Genomic DNA, 8210 nt, shown 5'->3' with positions numbered 1-8210 from the left:
GAGTTCAAATCCCAGCAACCATATGGTGGCTCACAACCATCCCAAACAAGATTCGATGCCCTCTTCTGGAGTGTCTGAAGACAGCTACAGTGTACTTACATATAATAAATAAATAAATCTTTAACAAAAAAAAAAAAGTAAGAGAACTTTAAAAAAAGAGAGAGAGAGTTTATTTTCGAGACACGATTTCTCCGTGTAGCCCTGGCTGTCCTGGAACTCACTTTGTAGACCAGGCTGGCCTCTGCCTCCCGAGTGAGGGCTGGGATTAAAGGCGTGCACCACTACGCCCGGCTCAGAACTTATTTTCTTTGTGTGTGTAAATTTCAAAAGTAAGGACAAAAGCAGATCTGCATACTGATGGCAGTTATGCTTGTCTATTTGTACACAAGGAATTACCTCACAACTGAATACCTGATACTGTCAGACACAGCATCTTCAACTTTTTTCAGAGCTGGCTGATATTTGATTTTATATTCATTAATGCTGGCAGTGACCAGAATGCCCATTCACACACACACAATAGTACGAAACTGCCATTTTGTTTGCATGTTTAGAGTCATCTCAGAGAAAAGAGGACTTGTGTCCTAATCCCAAGCCAGAATTCACATTTGCTTGTTTGTTTTTTAAAAACCAGAGGGTTTGCCAAATGTGGTGCCACAAGTCTTTAATCCCAGTGCCCTGGAGGCAGTGACAGGCAGCTACCTACAGATTCAAGTCTAGCCTGGTCTGTGTACGGACAGAGTTCCAGAGCAGCCAGAACTACCTAGAGACAGCCTGTCTCAAAAACAAAACTAAATACACGAACATAGCACAATTCAAAGATACACTAAACTGATATTTACACATTGAGGAACAGTAACAGGGAAAAAGTTCATCTTTGTTTCCCATAATTTAAGCATAATGCTTCTACAAGAGCAGAAAATCATTCATTCATTCATTCATTCATTCATTCATTTGGCCAGAACAGTGTAACTCAAAACACAGAACAGTCTCACATCCACATGAGGCATTTCAGGCAATAGCCATTAATTAACCTTGCGTGGTGTGTCAACATGCACTGTACAAACTGCCCAGGGTGTAGTGAAGTCTGTCACAACCAGCACGCCAGGCATTGCCAGGCACGGAGACTGATTGAGTGTTGGGTTGTGAATTTGTTTTTGGTTCAGAAACTTCTCACTGTATTCAGACTTTTCTCTATACATATTCAACTGAAGGACCCCATGATTTAAAGGAGCTAGGAAGAGTTGGGGGCTGGAGAGATGGCTCAGTGGGTAAGAGCACCGACTGCTCTTCCAGAGGTCCTGAGTTCCATTCCCAGCAGCCACATGGTGGCTCACAACCATCTGGAATGGGATCTGATGCCCTCTTCTGGTGTGTCTGAAGACAGCTACAGTGTACTCACATACATAAAATAAATCTTTAAAGAAAAAAGAAGAAGAAGAAGAAGAAGAAGAAGAAGAAGAAGAAGAAGAAGAAGAAGAAGAAGAAGAAGAAGNGAGGAGGAGGAGGAGGAAGAGGAGGAGGAAGAGGAAGAGGAAGAGGAAGAGGAAGAGGAAGAGGAAGAGGAAGAGGAAGAGGCAGCAGCAGCAGCAGCAGCAGCAGCAGCGAGAATGCCTATAACTTTAAGCTGTGCTTGCGGGGACACACACATCACACAAGATGCACCCAGACACACACACTACTCCCACTACTCTGGTTTTCTGCTACGGTTTCTGAAAATCGGCCCAAGGATGACTAATGTCCTTCGAGCCTCCTCCTGTGGCCTTTTGAAATGGCAGTTACTTATTTATTTTATGTATGTGAGTACACTACAGCTGTCTTCAGACACACCAGAAGAGGGCATCAGATCTCAATACAGATGGTTGTGAGCCACCATGTGGTTGCAGGGATCTGAACTCAAGACCTCTGGAAGAGCAGTCAGTGCTCTTAACTGCTGAGTCATCTCTCCAGCCCCAAAATGGCAGTTACTTATGCCAGGGAGGGAAGAGGAAGCAAGTGGCTGACATTCAGGGCTAAGAGCTGGGATCAGACCCCACGAAGAAGAATGGGATCGACCTCATGCGTGACTAGACAAATAATGGTTACAGGATGACAGGCACTGACTGCCCAAGGAAAGCTAAAAAGAAGAACTACATCATTGGATATTTTTAGTCCTTTTTTTTTTCTTTTCTTTTCTTTTTTTTTTTTGTCACTGCTCCCAAATAATTGTAAATCTTGCATGTTTGCCAGAAGAGGAAACACAGCCGAGCATACCGCTCATTCGAGGTTGCAGAAGGCTGGGGACTGATTTCCCTTTGAGATTCAGTGAGAGAAATGTGCCTTTGTGCGTCTTGCTGACACAATCACAAATGCCCAGTGGATTAAGACTGTAAGAACAGTCATGTCGGCGAGATGTGCACTGTAAACGGCTTCTGCCAGGCAAAAATGCTGGTGGGGGCTGCCTCAGCTGTTACGAGCACCAGCTGCTCTTCCAGAGGACCCGGGTTCAATCCCCAACACCCACACGGCAGTTCACAAGTACCTCTTAACTCCAGTTCCAAGTTGCTCTGGCAACTCCTGTTCTCTGCAGGCACCAGGCACAGATGTAGTATACAGACACTTGCAAACAGAACACCATACGCATAAAATAAAATAATATTTAAAAAATGTACTGCTGGTGGAAATACTTGTATTCAGTTATATAGGATTAAAATTGGAATAGCTAAAATACTGCTGATATTGTGAGCCACCTTTTGCCCAAGTGAACTACCTCAAAAACTTCCAGAAACACTAATAAAGGGAGAGCAGGGGCTAGAGAGATGGCTCAGTGGTTAAGAGCACTGGCTGCTCTTGCAGAAGACAAAAATGTGGTTCCTAGCACCCACATGGCAGCTTATAACCATTTGGAACTCCAGTCCCAGGGGACCCAAGGTACTGACTTCCATGGGTACTACATATACATCATGCAAACATACATGTAGCAGGCAAAGCACCATACACCAGGGTTATCTATCCCCTCAGCTGGGAGGGAAGGCATGAGCTGGGAGGAAACGCAGTGCAAGTAGTGGAGCGCTTGTCCCATGAGCACCAAGCCCTAGGGTTTGATCCCCAGCACCCCAGAAAACTGGGCATGACTCCCTGAACTTAGGGGGAGGTGGCAGGATCAAGAGGTTCAAGGTCTTACTTAGCTACATAGAGAGCTGTGTAGCCCAGACTGTCTCAAAAAAAAGGCCACATAGAAGCTTAGCAGATTGTATTACTAGTTTTAGGCTGCGCTTGTGTTCTAGGCAGTTTGATTTTAGTAACTACAGAGCATTTTTGGTTCTGCTTATAAAACTAAGAACAGGCGGCTCCTCTGAAGCCTGGTGAGTCCACAGACCAGAACTGAGCACTGTCAAGACATTCTGTGCAGGAGAGTCAGAATCCTAAGAAAGCCTTAGTATACACATATCCATATTTACAAGGGAACACAGCATCTTAAGTTACGCTTCTGCTGAGAGAGCAGACGACCCACGCTCCGGCCTTCCTAGCATCTAGTGGGGCCTTAGACAGCTGCTCAACAGTCCCTCCTCTCCCAGGAGCAGTGTTCCAGAGGGTTCTTGGGAGACCCGTGAGATAGGACACGTTCGAGAGCGGTGAAGAGCCAAGTATCTTCAAGCCAGGAAAGGGATCATTCATCTAATCAGTGTTCACTAAGCAACTGCACAGTGAAGCATTGGCTGGGGGTGGCGGGGGGGAGGGGAGAGCAGGAACACCCCCTCAAAGCCTCTCTTTTTTTTTTTTTAAGCCCAACATGGTACAAAATAAAAGGAAAAAAGGACACCATTTTCTTTATGTCTCTTTCTGTTATCATTGGAGATGGGGAGAAGTTGAATAATGTTTCCTAGCCTGGCAAGAGAAGAAAGAAAATGTCTACCCCTGACTCTGCAGCACACTCCCTCTTCTCAGCCTGTCTTCAACAGAGCCCCTCGCTTTCTCAGGAGGCAGAGGCAGGCGGATTTCTAAATTCGAGGCCACCCTGGTCAACAGAGTGAGTTCCAGGACAGCCAGGGCTACACAGAGAAACCCTGTCTTGAAAAAACAAACAAACAAACAAACAACCCCCCCCCCCCCAAAAAAAAGAGTTCCAGAAACCATACTTCCTAGCTTTCCCCAGGAGGTGGTACAGTGTAAGGGGGTGGAGGGGAAATCTGTGCTAGCAAGAATGCATCCTTATGGCTCTCCCCACCTAGGGAAGAGGTAAATGTACCGTGTAAGAAGTGTTTCTTTTGCCCCCATAATCATAGCAAAGTGAAGAAGTTTTATCTGACCCGACCCAAAAGACACACTCTACCCAAAAGACACACTCTACCGTAGGCATGCATTGCTTTGTGGGCGTTACTTCCTCGTTCACAAATATGTAATCAGGAACTTAAGATACAGTCACTTCTTTAAATAAAACACAAGACGACGCAAGCTGCAATCCAAGGTGCAGACAGGCGTGGCTGCAGGGGCAGAGGAGGTAAGGCAGGTGGATCTCCATGAATTGAGGCCAGCCTGGCTCACTCGATGAGTTCCAGGACAGGCAAGGCTATGTAGAGACCATGTCTCAAAAATAAAATAAACAAACAAACTTGGGCTTCAGAAACCCTTCTCACCAAGAACCCTTTCTTTAACACTAATGACTTAATGCAACATGTGTGTGATGCTAGAAGGGGTAAACAGGCCACAGAGCTTCAAATAGACAGAGTGAATGGCTCCACCCAGGAAGTGTATGTTACTGCCCTGATTTTCAACAAGTCACACACAGTCATGTCAGTGCTCAATGGACAATATTACACGATATATACAGACACAATTAAAGGACGGTTACCAAAGTGGCTACGTATTGCATATAACCTAGACTCTAAATGTACATAAACCTCCAGAGAAATGCTGCTTAAAGTGTGTGTGTGTGTGTGTGTGTGAGAGAGAGAGAGAGAGAGAGAGAAAGAGAGAGAGAGAGAGACAGAGACAGAGACAGAGACGGAGAGAGAGAATGAGTTCTGAATAATGACCTTGAATTGCTGAGCTTCCTGCCTGCACACAGACAGACACAGACAGACAGACAGACAGACAGACAGACAGACACACACACACACACACACACACATACTACTGTGAACTGCAACCCCATATTATGCAGTAAGTACTAGGCAAGCTCTCTACAATGCACATCCCCAGCTACGCTTCAACTTCTCAATAGCAGGAACAAGATTCTTTGCTGACCCCCCACCACCACCACCCTGTGGAGGGGACTCTCACACCTGTAGAATTCAAGAATCCCCTGGTTTTCTGGAAATTACCAGGCACCTCTGGAATACAAGTCAAACTGGCTCAAGCTCAAGGCAAACGGGTGGAGAATATGTAGAGTGGTGAAGAACCCCAATAAGGGAAAAACTGGATGAGAAGGGGAAAAGGCCATTTCTTCCCTGCCCCACAGGAGGTAGGCCAGGCAGCATGGGAGTCGGGGGTAATCTCTGACTTCCAAATTCCCCCATTATCACATTCCACTGAAAATAAAAGGTCGCCCTAGTAAATGGACCTTAAATCTGAGGATGAAAGCATGATACCACCCACCCTATCCCTTCAAGGGGACTAGCTGTTAGCAATACTGACCTCATCCTAGCCTTTCACCCTCCTCCTCCCCTTAGTTTGCAAATTTAATAGACCAAGAAAGCCCAGAACTTCCAAATCTGATAAAGAAGTTTTACTTTAGAAAACAACGGCCTGTTAAACTTAAAAGGGTTGGCTAGGGCAGTCTGGGCAGAGATTCCTCTCCACCAAAATCCCCATCACTGGGCCTCGGGACGACTAGTGTCTCTTGTTTCTCATTTCCAGAGTTGACAGAAACCTCTGGTGTGCGTCTGTGGTGTTTTTAGGAGCAACAAGTTTGTTCCGTTAAAGCTCCTAGATCTGACAAGAACGTGGCCGAGCTGGCCAGGCTCCCTGGTGCGGCTTCCAGGGCCAGAAGGTCACCGGTTAAGAGCCGACCTAACAAGTCCTGCCAAAGTGCCCCGTTTGGAAGACTCCCCTAAAAAAAAAAAAATCCCTGTCCCGATCTGTGAAACTGGCACAACTTCCCGTACGGTCTTTTCCCAAGCCACGCTTCCCACGGCACCCTTCCTCCAAAAAAGGAAGAAACCGGCGTAATGCTCAGCCCTCTGGAGCTAAGTCTACCTAGGACGTCCGCAGCACCCGCAAACCGGACCTGATGAGACTCAGACTTTAATGAGCACCTACGATCGCCCGGTCCCTTCACCCCGTAGCTTGCCCGCACGGGGGCTGCTCGATCACTATGGGCCATTGCGTGCCCTCAAGCCACTCAGGGCCATCGAGCAAACTGCAGCCAGGACGGCGCGGTGACCCGGCCGTCACCCCAAAGGGCTGCCGGGGGAGCTATCCCGAGTGGCCCGGGGACCTCCCGGCTCTTTGGAGCTGTTCCCACAGCCGGCGTCCCCCAAGCAGAGCGGCCCAGGCCATCTGGCTCCGCGCCCTTCCACCTCCTTCCCTCGCCTCGGGCGGCCCACGCCCACTGCCCAGGCTCCCAGCACCTTTCTGGAGCCGAAAGGGCAAAGGCCACTCTCAGAGCCCCGCAGCCCTCAGGCGAGCATCGGTCAGCGCGGGCACAGACACGTGGAGCCAAGACCCCGAGCACGCCACTCACCGGCTGACCCGAACGGGACTTGCCCGGAGGCGCTCTCCTGAAGAAGGAGGTCCTGGCGGTGAAGAAAAAGTCCTCCGCGTCCTCCTCGAGGCTGCTGTAGCCGCTGCTCATGCTGCTGGTCCGGTTGCGCGCAGGGGGCCTCCCCGGGGTGCAGGCGGCCAGGCCCGGGTGCGGCGCCCGCCCGCCCCGTGAGGTTCCCGGCGCCCGGCCCCGAGCCGCCGGCGGGCCGTCCTGCTGCAGCTGCGGCCGCCGCTCAAGCCGCCGTCTGGTCCCCCGCCACAGGCTCCGCCGCCCTCTCCAGGCGCCTCCCCGCTCTGCTGCGCCGCGACCCCGCCCCCTCCTGGACCCAGCCCCCCCCCCCCCGGCCAGGCAAGGCCCCACCCACCTCAGACCCGGCCCCGCCCAGCCAAGACCCCGCCCCCAGACAGTCACGGACCCAGCACGCGCCACGCCCCTGGCTGCCAAGGTCCCGTCCAGGTCCCGACCCACCGGCCTCCGCTGCTGAGTCCCGCCCAGTTCAGCGCGCGCAGGTGGGGGCCCCGCCCGCGGCCCCCAGCCACGCCCCTCCGGCCTAGCAGAGGTGGACCGTGGGAGGAAGGTGGGTTCGAGCACCGTCCCTGCTGGGACAGTTCTCCCGAGGGCTTCCCCAACCTCCCTGAAACTGCAAATTCGTCAGTGACTCCCCGCTACTGGAGCCGAAGTTTTGGAGAGGACGGAAATATAATGGAGAACTTTTCCCACTCTCTCCTTCGGGCTAGGCCCTGGTGGAAACGGTCTCCGTCGAGGGGGACGAGCCACGGCGTGCGGCTGGCCCCTCCCTGGCCGTTATAAGTTAGCAGAGGTGGGTGGGGTAAGAGCGACTGGGTTGTGCTTATTTGAAAGAAAACATCCTTTCTGGTTCTTTTGAACTTCGGTGGTAAAGCTTTCCCGCCTCCCCGTGGCGAAGGCGCGTCCCAAATGTGGATGGCTAAAGAAAGCAGTTGAGATTTGGGGGGACAAATTTCATAATCACCGAACAATCCAGTACTTTTAATTTAATGCACTTTGTAAATGTCGCCTTCCACGAGTAACCTTACACGGTCACCCTATGGGGGAGCAAGTAGATTAGACCACTGTTCACCCACACAACAAAAAACAAGGTTTTCCTTCGGGAATCGGCTACATTTTTTAAATGCGACTTTTTTTTTTTTTTTTTTTTTTTTTTTTGGGTGCCCAAGAGGAAGACAAACTGGTTTGAAGAAACAGTTAAGGAAAGCACATGGGATGTAAAAAGTACATGCAATCTTATGAATAAAAATAAACAGGATTTTTTTAATTTTTTTTTTTTTTTTTTTTTTTTGCTTAGGGTGACCTGAGGGTCGTTTTCCCCTTGGTGTGATGGAGTTGACTTGAGTCCTACTAACTTGCTTGCAAGAGACCTTGATGGGAAAGAGGGTTTGAAGCTTTAAGGCTGCTATGGTATGCAGGCTGTGGCAGAGGGGGCTCCTCTTTTTTTTTTTTTTTTTTTTTTTTTTTTTAGGGGTTTTTAAAAGAGAAAGTCGTCACT

At 49.5% G+C, this 8210-nt stretch overlaps 1 protein-coding gene across 1 annotated transcript in view; it reads right to left on the bottom strand.

The window, feature by feature from the left end:
* Rassf3 (Ras association domain family member 3) overlaps positions 1-6964 on the bottom strand; it is a 63204-nt gene extending 56240 nt beyond the window's left edge. Inside the window, exon 1 of the mRNA XM_021205257.1 lies at positions 6665-6964. Coding sequence (XP_021060916.1) covers positions 6665-6775 — 111 coding nt within the window. The 5' untranslated portion in view covers positions 6776-6964. The remainder of the gene's footprint in view (positions 1-6664) is intronic.
* Positions 6965-8210: the final 1246 nt, after the last annotated feature.

Source organism: Mus pahari, chromosome 9 (assembly GCF_900095145.1).
Source record: "Mus pahari chromosome 9, PAHARI_EIJ_v1.1, whole genome shotgun sequence".
Taxonomy (NCBI): domain Eukaryota; kingdom Metazoa; phylum Chordata; class Mammalia; order Rodentia; family Muridae; genus Mus; species Mus pahari.
This window is presented reverse-complemented; position numbering and strand designations above follow the sequence as displayed.